Source organism: Bufo gargarizans, chromosome 4 (genome assembly GCF_014858855.1).
Source record: "Bufo gargarizans isolate SCDJY-AF-19 chromosome 4, ASM1485885v1, whole genome shotgun sequence".
Classification (NCBI taxonomy): domain Eukaryota; kingdom Metazoa; phylum Chordata; class Amphibia; order Anura; family Bufonidae; genus Bufo; species Bufo gargarizans.
In genome coordinates, this window is record NC_058083.1 from 6,073,341 (window position 1) to 6,089,999 (window position 16,659).

Consider the following 16,659-nt stretch of genomic DNA (forward strand, 5'->3'; position numbering starts at 1 on the left):
CGCCGTTGCCAGCTGAAACTCTACAGTGCAAAGAAGAAGCCATTTCTAAGCAAGATCCACAAGCTCAGGCGTTTTCACTGGGCCAGGGATCACTTAAAATGGAGTGTGGCAAAATGGAAGACTGTTCTGTGGTCAGACGAGTCACGATTCCAAGTTCTTTTTGGAAATCTGGGACGCCATGTCATCCGGACCAAAGAGGACAAGGATAACCCAAGTTGTTATCAGCGCTCAGTTCAGAAGCCTGCATCTCTGATGGTATGGGGTTGCATGAGTGCGTGTGGCATGGGCAGCTTGCATGTCTGGAAAGGCACCATCAATGCAGAAAAATATATTCAGGTTCTAGAACAACATATGCTCCCATCCAGACGTCATCTCTTTCAGGGAAGACCCTGCATTTTCCAACAAGATAATGCCAGACCACATTCTGCATCAATCACAACATCATGGCTGCGTAGGAGAAGGATCCGGGTACTGAAATGGCCAGTCTGCAGTCCAGATCTTTCACCTATAGAGAACATTTGGCGCATCATAAAGAGGAAGGTGCAACAAAGAAGGCCCAAGACGATTGAACAGTTAGAGGCCTGTATTAGACAAGAATGGGAGAGTATTCCTATTTCTAAACTTGAGAAACTGGTCTCCTCGGTCCCCAGACGTCTGTTGAGTGTTGTAAGAAGAAGGGGAGATGCCACACAGTGGTGAAAATGGCCTTGTCCCAACTTTTTGGGGATTTGTTGACACCATGAAATTCTGATTCAACATATTTTTCCCTTAAAATGGTACATTTTCTCAGTTTAAACTTTTGTTCTGTGATTTATGTTCTATTCTGAATAAAATATTAGAAGTTGGCACCTCCACATCATTGCATTCAGTTTTTATTCACAATTTGTATAGTGTCCCAACTTGTTTGGAATCCGGTTTGTACCTAACGCCAAGGACATCCCAATCAACACCAGGCAGGAGGCCCAGCTCCAGGGTGTGCCCTGGGGGAAGAAAGGGTGCGCCCTCCATTCACTGCATGGCCCAGATGAGGACTGCCACAGTGGGTTGTGAGTACTACTTCCACCATCATAGCCGTTATCACTCCTCTCATCATCTCCTCCCCTCCGGGTCGCTGCATATTGCTTCATATATTGCTAAGCAGCAACATTGCCATCCTTCTCAAAAGTTTCTGTCATTTCTTTTAAACTGAGTTGCAATACCAGACACTGCCATTAACAAGAGTGGTGCTGTTACTGAAATACAGTATCTTGGGGAATGTATCTCACACTGGCATGACGTGAGATATGTATGATGCCCCCATGTAGTCACGGTCAATGGATTTTCACTGGCACTGGTGAAGTAAATATCCACAATGAAGAATACGTGTCACGCAGAATTATGATGTCACCGTCTACACAAACATAACAGAAATATATATTTTTTATTGATTATTATTTATGAAAAAACATTTATAATGCAAATTGCCGATAATATATTTATTATACAATCCACTGCACACGTTAATGTGGTTGCGTCTTGTTTAGAACCAGGGTATTTTGAGCTAACAAGGTGGTCCCTTATTGAGGACTTTCATCTGTGAGTCATTGTGGTAACAGAGGGCTTCTCTTGTGCTGGAGGACCCGGGATTTCTCGTATTTCATGAACAGCCATCAGTTTCAATAAGAACTGTGTAATACTTTTTTTCACCTGTGGTGGCACTGCAGGGTAAATTGAATACTTGCTGTGGGACACCTGCAGCTTTTTGCTAGGACACTTAAACCCTACAACCTTTTTAATGTGACAGTGTATAGATTGTGTTATCTGTGTAGTATAGAATAACAGTATGTTTTTACAGTGTATAGACCCAGTTTTTACTAATGCCCATTATATTTATCAGTCACTAAGCAGTTGTTAGACATTACAAAAAGGGTCCTTTTTACCCCCAGAAACACGGGCGCTCTTCTCCATAGGCTACATCTGGTATTGAAGATATGGATATTGTATTCAACTGAAATGGACTGAGCTACGATACTAGATTTGTTGATTTCTGATGTTAATCAGTTTTCCCTTATTCCTGTCAGCAGCACAATAATGGAATATTTCTGCCCCTGTATACTAGTAGGACATTTGGAATTTTTTTTATTTAATCAAATTACTAAATAATTAGAGACCTCTGAACCTATATAATGATACCTACCGACTCCTACAATGTTGTTATAAAGAAATAAAATACTTAGGAAGGGAAACTTGTGCTGCTGTTAGGACTAAGGGAATACAGATTAATTAATTAGTAATTCCATCTGTCCTACTATTAAACAGGGGCAGAAATACCCCATTATTGTGCTGCTGATTATGAATAAGGGAAATGGTCAAGCACAAGAGAGGCGCTGTTTCTTCTGCAAGCCCTTTAAAGCCAGTGCTAAACTAGGACACCTGCAATTGTCAGATTAGATTGCTGTGATAATTCAGTTGCAATTTTCCCTGCCCGTCCTACGATAGAAGTGACTGGGGAGTACTGTGCACTCGCTGCGCAGTGTAGACAAATTTTTATATCAATAAATAATAATAAACTGGGTCGATAAAGCAATAAACTATGACAATTGGCCTCTTCTTTGCTGACCACCATTTTTTTTTATTACATTTTTTATTTAGTAGATTTTATAGAAAACAAAGGTTAGAACTTACAGGCGAATAAACAGTTATCCTTCATCGACAGTCTGCACCCTGCGGATCTGCGGCTGTTGTGAAACTACAACTTCCAGCATGTCCTCTGAGGGTGGATTTCCAGTTTCTGTCAACTCTACTCTGATCAGTTCTTTATGCCCCACCCAGGAGGAACTCACTGCATAGGAGTTTATGATAAATCCCTTTGCGGTGAGCTCCCTCTAGTGGCAGCTGCAGGAACACAGAATTTTATCATGGCTGTGTAAAAGGAAGCAATGGATTTGGCACGGTGTATGCGAAAAACCAGAGTGCCAAAACTTTCACTTTGAAAGAGTTCTGGACCTATACAGGATAAATAAAAATAAGTTATAGCCATTGCCCTAGACTGCCACCATCAACCCCTGCACCATCTTAAACTATAAAATAACTACTGTAATTATATAATAGTAAGCACTGCCCACTAGGTCCCTCTAGACCCCCAGGGATATTAGATATTGCCATATAATGACAATGACAAACATTTGTAAAGCGCTTTTCTCACAGGGGCTCAAAGTGCAGAGATTACTGTGTGGCTGGGGCGACTCCCTGGGAAGTCAATAGCGACCATATAGGAGCTCGACGCCAACATTCAACGTATATACATACGGATAATGTACGGTATATCAATATTCAGCCCTTCATCAGACAGCCAGGAGTATGACAGGAATAACCCTAAACCACTCCATGTACAAATATGTCTTTGAAAGCCCCCATGAAACCCTGTATTTGCCCCTGGCCATGCTGTGAGTTGTAGTTATGAACAGCTGGTTGCAGATTACCATCCCAATGTCAATATGCGTTGCATTCAATATACATGAAATAAATAAGTTAAAGAAAACGTGACAATAAAAAACAGTGCATACATACATATAGTGTACTGTGTTATACAAGGCTTATAATACAGCTGGCGTATTGATCTACGGTATATGGTGGTCTACTTTACAAGGTATGTAAAAGCTGCTAGATCATGACCCGGGACGGGCGCCCTTTAAATGGGTTCATTTATGTGTGGCTCCTAAAGAGTTCAACACGTAATGCTGTATGCCCACTTCACCATTAGGCGAGGTGGCGGTGATGACCAGGACCATATCAAGCTTAGGAGTGGTGGCTGAGATGACCAGGGACATATCAAGCTTCACGCAGGGCTCTAGGCATCTGTACATTATGATTCAGCACTGACATAATATGGCCTCACAGTACCCAAATAAGGGTAAGTAATAGCGCAACCATCGTGTTCATCAAAATTTAGGGTTATTTTCCAGGAAAGAAATTTAGTAGACTCCATGAAGTAGGAATAGGACGTATGCCCTAAATGAAGGCGACAGTAAGACATTTAGCCCATTTTCCATTCTATAATCCGGCCCCCGAGGTGACTCTCTGCATTTAATGGGGCATTCCTATCTTGTACTGTGATGGTATATCACTAGGATATGCTCTTACTTTATGATCAGTGCGGCTTTGTCCTCCATGGCCTCCACCATTTCTGAGAATGAACAGGTCATGGCATTGGTTAGTTTAGAGCTGCATCCCGTTCTAGAGCTCCTGGCCACATGGCTGTGCAGGGTCCTGAGATGAAAATTGTAAAGGGGACACCAGGCCTCTGGCTCCTTCCTTCTCAGGATGGGGGCCCCCAGAGGTCAGGTCAATATGATATAACTTTTCAATATGGTAACATCCTTTTGACTATTTAGGTCCATCATGTAGATGTCCTTATTTAAAGTTCACCTGTCTCATTGCCCTTAAAACCTACCTTCCCCCACCCATAAAAAATTTGCATTTTTGTGGAAATGGCCTCTAATTACTTCTTTACTATCTTTATATGGTGACACCTCCTGAAGATGCTTCAGTGATTTCAATGACCCCATTATTTGTTATACAAAACCAAGCAGTAAAATTGAGTGGTCTAAAATTTGGGTGGACTCTGTCTATTAATTTGCTGTAAGATCAACCATGGGACGCTGATGAAACCACCAGTGATGTCACTGGTTTCCTATCATGCCGCATTCTTGTGATGTCAGAAATTCCATAAAAAGCTGTTCACTATATTTATAATGATGTAACAGGCTCCCGCTGTGATCTTTGTCTAAACTCCCAGTGATGTCACTGGTTCCATGGAAATTAACAAGTGACATCATAGATTCCAACTACATTATTTGCTACATTCCCAGTGATGTCACTGGAGTCTTCTTTATTAACTGGCTATATTCCCAGTCACTTTACAGTCTCCTGGCGTGATAGCTGGCTGAACTCTCGGCGATGTCATTTATTGCTTGGGAATTCATTAACTGTATTCCAGTGATGTCATTGGTTCCAAACGAATTGATATACTGTATCCCTATGATATCATCTATTCCCTATAAATTCTTGGCTATGCTTTTGTATACCGTTGTATCTCTTTGCAGTCCCAGTGATTTCTTACGTCTGATCTGATGCACTAACAATGTTATCTTCTTGAGTTGCAATGATGTCACAGTGTCCTTGTGCCTCCTCAGTGATGTCACTATCAGCTTGCCAATTATGGGGGTGGCATTCCCAATAAAGTCTCCATGGCTTTATGCGTTCCGAGTGATGTCACAATGCCCTTGTGAATTATAGTGGGGTTGTTTTCCCAGTGATGTCACCGAGTCCCACGCTTTGATAGGAGACCGTTGTAATGATGTCACTATATCCATGTGAATAACGAGAACTGTATTCCCAATGATGTCACTGTGTCCTTGTGAACCGAACCCCCTCATTTACAGTGATCTGATCAGTCCATTGCATATTTATAAGCAGATGTCCACATGATGTCACTGGGTCCATGTGAACTGACAGGCTACGTTAACAGTGATATATAATATAACTTTCCAAGCCTATATAATGTCTCTCTCCACACTGGAATAAGCTGGGCATCTACAAGCAGAAGTGAATGCCGAGGTGAGGTAGCCTCACAAATTCTCCATTGCAGTAAATGTGTGGAGTGCTGCATGGAAAACATATTAAAGATGCTCAGGCCGACAGAGTGGTCCTGAATACAATGCACCAAGGGTGACAGGCTGATACGGTATAAAGTGCATACAGTAGACTGAACAAACAGGACAATAGCGGAACAGCAACACAAGCACGTTCTGCAGTGCGCTGAAATCAGGTGAGCAGGGAGTAGGAGTTTGACATCTCGCTGGATGAGCTGGCTTGAGCTGAAGAAATGTTGTACACACCTACGAGAAGATGAAGATGGAATTAGTGATATCAAAAACCCATATTTTATCTACAGTATCTATTGCAGGTACAATAGCAATCAAAATGGGTTCCTTGTGCCTGAGGCGGCCAGTGTTACCTCTCCCACACTGGTAGACACTGGTAGATTTTGTGCTAGGGCCAAGGAGCTTTAGCCTCCGAACAGTCACGTTAAAATTGGAAAAACCCTCTCAAAAATGTAGATTTTTTAATATGTGTCTGCAGTAAACCTTGTTGGTGCACAACTCAGGTGACACTATTGCATTTTTATCCCCTTAGTGACATAATTAATTTTAGGCTACTTTCACATTAGCGTTTCTATTTTCCGGTATTGAGATCCGTCATAGGGTCTCAATACTGGAAAAAAAAAAACGCTTCATTCATTGTCAATGGGGACAAAACTGAACAGAACGGAATGCTCCAAACTGCATTACGTTCCGTTTCGTTGCGTTCCCATACCGGAGAGCAAACCGCAGCATGCTGCGGTTTTCTTTCCATCATGGGATGCGAAGCAAGATGGATCCGCCATGACCCACAATGCAAGTCAATGGGGGCGGATCCGTTTTCTCTGAAACAATCTGACACAATACAAAATGGATCTGTCCCCCATTGTCTTTCATTTAAGTTCATGACGGATCTGTCTAATACAACCGGATCCATTCATAACGGATGCTGAACCCTGCTGGATCCAGCAAAAACAGACCAATAATATTTCCCCCTTTGTATTCTGGCAGTTATAACTTTTTAATTAAGTTGGAGGTATTTTAGGAACCATTTTGGGGTATATATAGTGTAGTAAATAACTTTATTTGGTAACTTTCTAACTTTAGGGGGAAAGATAAAAAATCAGCAATTTTTACATTATTTTGTTAAATTTATTCACTGCATTAATTTTATTATGTGGGTCACTACAATGCTTTTCCTTTCCTCCTGCAGCCTGTCAGCTCTGCAACTGCTCCCTCTCATCCTCCAGACTGAAGGGGAGGAGGGGGGGGGGGGCAGCTGATTCAACTGCTCATATCTCTGGTTTGGTACCAGCTAGAGATATGGGCTTTGTATTGTTTGAAAGCTGGCTTTCCAAGCCTTCAAACAATACCAGCATTCTCTTCAGTACATGGGAAGATATCACTGTTAGAAATCGGGATGCAGTGAATAGACAACTTTATGGCTGCAGAATCTGCAACTTTTCTCTGCTCACGCCAGGTCTAAAAAAGCGAGCATGGCATTCATCATTTTCTACGGCTGTTTTAGGCATAGAAAATGGTCTAAATGTAAGACCGCAAGGAAGCTGTCTTACATTTAGAAGTGGCGGTGGAACCCCCTATGTTCTGTATAGAAAATGTATACACAATATGGTAGAAAGGTATCTTTATAAATGTCTGCTGTTTATTAACACTCACCTTTTCTAGCGAATAAATTGATAAATCCTTTTGAAAACACAGGATCTGAAGTACTGAGATTGGATGTCTGTAATAAGAGCAAATAATGAAAAAGATTAAAACCAGACATCGTTGCAGATGCTTCAGTATAATAAAAACCTCAAAAGGGACGGCGCTCACTGAGCATTCTGAATTCTATTAACCTTATCATTACCCTTTTAGTATTCTAGTATTTTAGTGAAAAGAAGATAAGTGGATTGACATCAAATTGTCAATGGATCGTCATCAGGACCTGTGTGCAGAGTCCTGAAGACAGGAGAGAAGATAGTTAAGTTAATTTCCCCCTCTCACTCATAGAGAAAGCCTATGAGTCCTGCTTCCCCAAACACTAACCAAGGAAGCCTGTGAGTCCTGCTTCACCCACCTACTTATAAAGAAAGCAGGTGAGCCCCACTTCCTCCTCCCACTTATAAAGAAAGCATGTGAGTCCTGCTTAACCCACCTACTCATAGAGAAAACATGTGAGTCCCACTTCCTCCTCCCACTCATAGAGAAAGCCTGTGAGTCCTGCTTCCCCTAAACACTAACCAAGAAAGCCTGTGAGTCCTGCCTCACCCAAACACTAACCTAGGAAGCATGTGAGTCCTGCTTCACCCAAACACTAACCTAGGAAGCATGTGAGTCCTGCTTCACCCAAACACTAACCTAGGAAGCATGTGAGTCCTGCTTCCCACAACCAGTCATAGAGAAAGCCTGTGAGTCCTGTCTTCTCTGTCCACACAGAGATGAAGCATTTGAATCCAGCTTCCCCCTCTTCACTCCTATAGAAAGCCTGTGAGTCCTACTTCCTACCAAATCTTACAAGCTCTCCATATGAGTGAACAGAGGAAGCAGGACTCACATGCTTTCTATAAGAGTCCTGGTAGCAGTTAAAAAGTTTTTTGCAAAAAAATACCTAATCAAATCATAGAAAACTATACGTTCACAAGCTCAGTGACTCCCCCTCTATCCTATTCTACCCTCATGTAGGTGACATGACAGAGCTTCTCATATGATTGACAACCTTCCCCTTGTGAATAGATGTACAGAGATAGCTGTCAATTACAGAGCGGCATCACCCATCGGACACTAGGAGAAGGGATTTAAATTCTAGATAATACTGACTTATTCCCCACAATGTGCTCATCTGCTCCTTTCTTTAAAATGCTGCAATCAAATAGAGCAGCATGGTCATCCATCATCCAGGTTCACATTAAAGGGGCTATCATCTGAACAACCACTGTTTTAGAAAGAAGCTGGCTTGACAAGCAGCTGATCACTGCACATCCAACTTCTTCATCCCCTGACTATCACCTGTTCTGGGTTAAAGCCTGATGGGACGACCTGTTTGAAAGTTATGGACACCTGTTGTTCCATTATGTGATAACAATTATTTTGGTATTTAGTTTTCAGGAAAAATTCTCAACTACTTGTCTTCTGCAGCCTGCATGTGTTCACATAAGTTGCAGGCTGCTCGGTCCTGTTCAGAGTAAAATCCATCACGCAAGCTCTCAGTAGCCTAATCTAATCTGTCAACATAATGTTCGCTTAAAAGATTGTTCAGGGGACCATAATGAGGGGGGATACAGCGTGAACTATTAGAAAGCTTGTCTGATGGATTTCACTCAGAACAGGACTGAGCAGCCTGCAATGTATGTGAACATGTGCAGGCTGCAGACAGACAGAACGGTTGAGAAATTGTAAGTTAGAGCTAACTACAAAAATATTTCATCAAATAAAAAATATGATGCAAAGGTGTCCATAACCTTTAAAAGGGTTTTGCACTACTATCCTCAGGATGGACCATTAATACAGGTATCTGATCTGTGGGGGTTTGACACCCTGCACTCATGCCGATCAACTGTTCAGGGCAGACCTACACAGCAGTGTCCACTGTGTGCATGGACAAAGAGGGTTACTGCAGCATTCACTTCCGTAATGGACGGAGATGTGCAGTTTTGGCACCAGAGCTACTACATAACAGCTGATTGGTGGAGGTGCGGGACGTCAAACCCAGATACTGTTGAGGATAGGACAACAGTATAACAGTACCAGAATTAGAATGAGTTTCCATACCTTTGTCTGCTGTGAAGACCATCTGGAGACTGAGAATCTGCTAAACAATGCGTCTCGTACCTACATTTTTTCACAAACAAGAAAAGTTTGGTATTAGATTGTTTTGTTAGTACATCAGATTGATAAATGTTTGATTGGTAGGGGTCCAAACCCCCCAGCCCCCTACTGATCAGCAGGATGAAGGGACCTCAACTACTTCACTCACAGCAATGTCCACACATGCGTAGCTGTGCCTGGTGCTGCAGTTCAGCGCATTCAGGTGAAGGCTCTTCCTTGTAGTATTATGTGGTGTTTTTGCATATATTTTTGTGATATGTTCGTTGCCCAATTGAAATCAATGAAGTGGTGACATCTGTTGCTTCTACTAGAGGGCTGAGCAGTAGATGACTAATATTTATGTCAGTCATAGTCCGAGCCATATACAGTATAAATGCATGTAGTACACCGCCTACTGGGGGCATCTAGCAATAAATAAAAAAAATCTAAAGTTGTATTTTGGAAGAATAAATGCTGGTGTTCTCATCCTTAGTCTAGAATCTTATTGGGTGCCTAAACTGGTTCTGCACCACTTTAGTATGGACAACCAAATTTAGACGATGGTCCACCAGAAGCAATGATTCTTAGGACATGTCCTATACAGATATTGTATTAATTAAAGATTATGTGTGAATTAACCCAGAAGAAATTGAGCCTAGCTGCAAGTGATAGCTTCATAGTCTCCATCAAATAGGGTTGTCTTCTGCTGGACCATTGTGGTTTGAGTCTGGGTTGATGACTGAATTCTCTGATGGGTCACTCTGACCCTGTGGACAACTGTTACTGCAGTGCTCACATTAGAAGATCCTATATGATGCCACATGGACATTTAGGGTTCTGTCCTAGATAAATGATGTAAAGCTACTTTTAGAGAGGAACATATGCTAAAAATGACTCAGCTAGGCTTTGTAAGGATTATTGTAGAGATCTTTCCGGGTTACCTTTTTGTCCATTAAACATCCAAACAGCAGGATAAATAATCCCTAAAAGACAAAAAGAAAAGCAGATGATAGAGATCTGTGATGTCACATACCATGACGTTATCTATTATTTAAGAGTTGTAATTTGCATTCATAAGGTCCAGTCCAGTTAGGACATTCCCATTTTGTTTAGCTGGTCTCCAATATGGATCATTAGACAACACCCATTCATATTAATAGACCATCCATGTAATGTATGATCCTCCAAATCCTCCTCAACTCATGCACGTGAACAGGGTTCCTGTAACCTTGCTCTCATGCACTGGAAAATTTCCATCTGATAAGGATTAGCACGACTGAACGAACATGGGGGTAATCTTTCTGCCAATCTGCACACACATCAGCAAATCCGTGGTGGAAATCTGAGGGTACATCCTCGGATTTCTGATGCGGAAGTAAAGGCTGAATTTTAAATCGGATGTGTGAACATAACCTAAGGAGTATACGTTCAGGCTTTTACACGGATTCCAGAAACATCACCTCCCAGTCCATTCATCTACCTATTCACAGCCCAAAGTGGGGATGACAATGAGCACAGGAGTAAGCTCCTCCTAGGACCCCTAAGCCAGAGGAGTCCATAGACCACCCATTACGACAATAATGCTGATTGGACAGTTACTTCTCAATTGCTCTGCCCAATCATAGAGAGAAATACGCAGCCTTACAGTTACAACATCTCTGTTCTCTCTACCCCCTCCCTGTTCTCATTTATATGATCAGCACAAGGAGGAAAGATAAAAGTTAAAGCCTGAGGAGTTAAGTAACCACTGTACTCAATGTACCGTATGCAAGATTAACCCTTCAACTGTTCTTCACCAAGCATATTAACATGACCCTTTCACTGCTTAAGACCACTAGGGATCCTTACATTACCCCTTCACTGCCCTAGACCACCAGGGATTCTAACATTAATCCCTTCACTGCCCCAGAGTACCAGGTATACTAACATTAGCCCCTTCATTGTCTTAGACCACAAGGGAACCTTAGATTAACCACTGCACTGTTCAAGACAGCAATGAAAACTGAAATGAACCATTAACAGTCATAAAAAAACAGCTATACTGTAGGTGAAGTTTTGCACCAAGGCCAATGAGCCATTCGCTATGCCCCTGATGAAAAGTTTTGTCCACTTTTGTGATAGACCCTACTTTTCAAGAGACATTGAGGGAAAGATTTGAGTAGAAACTTTCTTCTTACCTGGAGGGCATTTAGCGCTGAGAAGATGCCATGGATCGCCACGGTGTTGGTGAACAGTGTTCCTATTCCAAAGCCCCAAGTGAGTCCGAGAAGTGGAGTTAGGATCAATATACATTTTGTGATATGATTTAAACTGCTCTTCTCCTCTTTTTTCGGCCTGTCACCTACAGAAGGTCTGAGGACTTTTATGATCACCACAAACAGTGTAATGAAATTCACAAGTAAAATGGTGAGTGCTGGTATAATAAAAGCAAGAAATGCATTGCTGTCTTTCACGTTGAGCCAGCATGCTTTGTCTGAGGTGTATTTTTTGCTGGGCTGGGTGACCGCTACTGTTATAACCGAAATAATGATAGGACATCCGTAACCCAAGAAGAATGAGATACCCATCATGACCTTCTTGCTTAAGTCATGGAACACACACATAAGACGATAGAAAAGGATCAGCCCCATAGTTAGCATCCAGAAAAAAGTGCACAGGTAAAAGACGTGTGTGAAAAAAGTGGCTGCCACACAAACATCTACGTTTTTACTTTCAAACATGACGCCACCAATGATAAACCAGATGTCGGCCATCAGGAGCGTCACAGAAATGTTCATGATGCATATGTGACGCATATAGGAAGTCTTATTCTTGGTTACAGATTTCCAGACCGTAGCCTCGAGTATGATGCAGATGACCAGACTTAAGATGGAGATGCCCAACCCAAAATAGGAAATATACGTCAATATTTTTTCTTCCTCTGGTGCAATGTAGGACATAAGAATGGAAAATGAAGTCAGGTGATCACAGACGCATGTCACCATGGTGCTACTATTGTTCTCAGGATGGCAGCCGCTACTGTCCCAGTCGTGGATGGCAAAATTCCAGAAAACACATGTTGCGTTATTCAATGTCTCGTTACTCTTTTTGAAATCCATCCCAATCTTGAAGCTGGTGAAGTTTGCTGTCACCGTCGTAGTCATGACGAGTCCATTGATTTCCCCCTGCGTAGAGGAGTTACTACCATTTATTTTTAAAATGTCTTTCAATGTGGCATACGCAACGCTTATGATGGTGGCATTTTGTGGGAGACTGTCTAGGGTTGTTCTATTAATCTGAACATTTCCCGTTAAGTTGTCTGTGAGGCCAGAGTTGAAATCTGCGAAGTAATTTTTCGACAAATTACTTATAATGTTGCCGAATAACTGAATATTGCTGTTATTTGTAAGATTTATTGATCCGTCGATCGAAAGCTTTCCTGCAAATTGCTCTACAGACAGGAGAATATTGGAGCTCTCTGTAATCCTGTTACTATCTGAAAACTGATTCCAGGTTGCCGTATTTCCCACAATGATGTCGACGGTCTGAAGAAAATCCTGAAAGGAACAAAGGCATAGGAATGTTAATTCACCAGTAAGGACCATTATATCAGTGCATAATTAGATGAAAGCAAGGACTTCCATAGGTTGTACATACATATTGGCAGACCATGCTGTGGGGACCTTGGAGAGAGTGGGTCCACACCTGGTTTGTCCCATCTACTTTGATACTGGTGGGTGAGAACCTATGATGGACACTGTACGACTCTCCAGAGTCTTACAAAACAAGACGGTGGGGAACTGACCAAAGGGTCATGATAAGGGTGTGGAGATCAAAATCAGGCACTATAACGGAGACTATTTTTTGATTACAGAGCCCCATCTAATCTATATCAGCCACATGTAGTAGGACATCAATGTTTGGTTGGAATCCAACTTTGAGAACCTCTCCCACTGAAATAGGACTGAGCTATTGTATCAGACACAGCCATACCTATGGATGAACACTGAACGGAAGACGGTGCACACAAGAGTACTGCACACGACAAACTTATAGGTCCTACAGGAGGTGGTCACGCTATTTAATTATGATATGGGAGTTTCAGGGGTCACTAGGACCGAAGCGTGACTTAAATCACCTCTCTGACTGTCTTTGTTTTTATTTCATAAAACATATACCTTTATTTATTACTTTTAAAAATAGTATAACTCTAAATCAAAATGATGAAAATTCCTCAGGATTGGAGAGGTGGAACTATAGTTTTGTCTGTGTATCACTTTTCTCGGTACACATTGAATTCTGGAGGGCACCTGATGGTATCTCAGGACTTACCCTCTTTCCTATTACTAGCTATTCTATATCACTGTATATTTAGTTGTATATAATTCCCCACAGTGGAGGCTCTACCTCTCCAATTCTGAACTAAAATTGCGCCTGCATCCCTACATGTTTCGCCGTACTGCCGGCGTCTTCAGGGGATAGCATGCAGGTTATGGTTGGAGGGGGCGGTCCCTAGATTATATGTCCTCGGCTCCTGTGGGCGGGCTTTTGCTGTCCAACCATCACTGGGATCTCTGTATGTGGCGTTTCTTACAGCCAATCCCTATTCAGTTCCGACGCTCAGCACCTGCGTCACCCGTCCTTTGCCAGTGACGTTTCTTACAGCCAATCCCTATTCAGTTCCAGCGCTCAGCACCTACGTCACCCGTCCTTTGCCAGTGACGCCTTGTCGATATCGGGCACTCCATGATGACGTCTCTCTTTTGCTGTCGTCACAGATCTCTTCTGCGCCTGCGCCGGGACTTAGAAGTTTTTCTCCGATGCTTCATCCGATATTGTGGATCGTTGCGCCTTACTATTGCGCCTGTGTCAGTACTTGGAAGGGTTTCTGGAGCCTTTCTGGTATGAATCTTTAACCTTCATTATTGGAGGAGGGTTTGGAGCTAAATAGTGTATAGACGAGCCATAGTTACTGTATATTCCTGCGTATAAGACTACTTTTTAACACATGAAAATCTTCTCAAAAGTCGGGGGTCGTCTTATACGGCGGGTGTCGTCTCATATGCCGGTATACAGCGTGCTGAAACTTACTTCCTAGCAAGACTGGAGAAGCTGTCCTTCTCCAGCTTCAGGGACAGGCGCCCTCTAGCTGAGCCACCGTGTGCTGCATCCCGGCCAGCCGCTCTTGAAGCAGCCCCCTCTTCCTGCTCTCAGTGGTTTTCTCATGCCGGCAGTATCACATTGCGTACTACCGCTCAGATCGTCTTGAAGACGGGGAGGGCTGGGCAGGCAGGGAGAGCTGACCCACCCAATCCAAGCAGGCTTTGTATGCAGTGTGCACAGAAAATACCGGTACATCGCTTGCTGTGATTGGCTGGTTGTTGTATACTGGGTTGGATTGGCGATTCTGAGGGAAGGCAGGGGGGGAGCAGGAGCATCTGCACTTCAGCCAATTCTAATGTTGGCGGATCTCTAATGAAGTTTGGTGTGCATCTTATCTGTGGTGAAAAAACAGAGTCTATCTGGGGAGCAGATACATGTGGTGGTGAATACAGTACAACACCAGTATCTGTACCTGTACATACAGTACAGCACCAGTATCTGCATCGGTTCATACAGTATAGCGCCAGTACATACAGTACAGTATACAAATGGCTAACAGTCAAGACCCCATCATGGCTCTACCAGCAAGAAGAAAGAAATATGAAGCCAGTTTCAAACTTAAAGTTGTAAACTTTGCCGTGGAACATAATAACTGCGCTGCTGCAAGACAATATTTTTTGTTATTTTTATTTTTTTTTATTTTTTATTTTTTATATTTTTATGGGTTGGAATTGTGATTATTTATGGTTCCTTCTTGACACATCATTCCTCCTCATCTTCCACTGCTCCAGAATTCCTTCTCACTATATATGTTTTTCTATCCTTCTAGTTTCTTTATTTTATCTTTTTTGATCTTTTTTTTTTAGAAAAAGGGGGTTTTATTATTTTTTATATATATTTTTTTTTTACTGACTCATCTCTCTTCTTATACATCCTCCACATTAACAGCTTTTTATTGGGTTGCCACTTTTTTCTTTCTATTTTTTAATTTTTATTTTTGTTCTTTTCTCTCCTTTAATGATTGACTAATGGCTTCCCTTTATATGTTATTATGGCTGTGTCCATTTGATTTTCATCTTTAAGGGATCCTCTCTGTACTTGGATACTTTTTATTTCTCAATTTTCCTACTATTATTCTTTGTCTTTTTGAAGAAAGTATATTTATTTTATTTATTTTTCTATTTTGTTTGTTTATATCTATTTTATTATATTATTTTTCCTTTCCAGGCGAGTTTTTCCTTTGTGCCCACACTGATTGGTAAGTCTTTTATTCTTTTAAGGGTTCCCTCCTAAAATCACTCTTAGGGTATTATCACTTTCTTTTAGTATTCTTGTTTTATATTGTTGGTTTATATTTAATCTTTTTCCATGCCTTTATTCTCCAAGTTATAGAAAAGGAGCAAACGTAAATCCTTCGTTCAAACCATTAGGTGCTAGAGATCTAAGACGGTGGATCCACCTGGTCTCTTCTTGCTGTAGTTTTTTGTCAATGCTTCCTTGTCTAGAGTTTCTGTATCCCCCAAATTTTGAGGCCTGTCGTTTGGCCCCTGTGAAATCTTTGCAGATGTCTGGATAGGGGTGTATCTTCATCTGTATTTAAGGCGCTAAGGTGCTTTGATATCCTCCTCCTGAGTTCCTGGATCATTTTTCCAATATACAGCATGTTGCATTCGCATTGTATTGCATATATTAGGCCCATGCTCCTGCAATTCATATATTCCCTGATTTTATACATTTTGCCATCCACTGGATTAATGAACTCTTTTTTTAGGGGTCATATATTTGCAGAACATGCGTGCTCCGCATGGATACGATCCTTTAGTTTTTAGCCATGTTTCTTTTTTCCTGGTATTTTTTTGGAAATGATTCCTTACCATCATCTCCTTTAGGTTTGTTCCACGCCTATATGTAATACTAGGGTTTCTTGGGAGTATTGGTCCCAGATCCCTATCTGCTTTCAGAACATGCCAATGTTTTTTCAAAATGTTATATACTTGTTTATTTTGGACATCAAACGTTCCCATACACCTGATTATTTTCTCAGTCTCTCTTTGTTTGTCAACAAGGAGGTCTTCTCTATCTATGTTCTTGGCCCTGTTGTAGGCTTGGTGCAATACTTTTTTCGGGTAGCCCCTCATCCGGAATCTGG

General features: G+C 41.7%; 1 protein-coding gene across 3 annotated transcripts in view; it reads right to left on the reverse strand.

Moving 5' to 3' along the window:
* Window positions 1-2,584: 2,584 nt before the first annotated feature.
* The window catches only part of ADGRF5 (adhesion G protein-coupled receptor F5), a 174,373-nt gene continuing 160,298 nt past the window's right edge, over window positions 2,585-16,659 (reverse strand). For all 3 annotated transcript variants that reach the window (XM_044289293.1, XM_044289291.1, XM_044289292.1), the window contains exons 17-21: window positions 11,606-12,964; window positions 10,370-10,411; window positions 9,393-9,452; window positions 7,299-7,365; window positions 2,585-5,879 (exon numbers count right to left, since the gene is read on the reverse strand). In XM_044289293.1, the coding sequence (XP_044145228.1) occupies window positions 5,806-5,879; window positions 7,299-7,365; window positions 9,393-9,452; window positions 10,370-10,411; window positions 11,606-12,964 (1,602 nt within the window). In that variant the 3' untranslated portion in view covers window positions 2,585-5,805. The remainder of the gene's footprint in view (window positions 5,880-7,298; window positions 7,366-9,392; window positions 9,453-10,369; window positions 10,412-11,605; window positions 12,965-16,659) is intronic.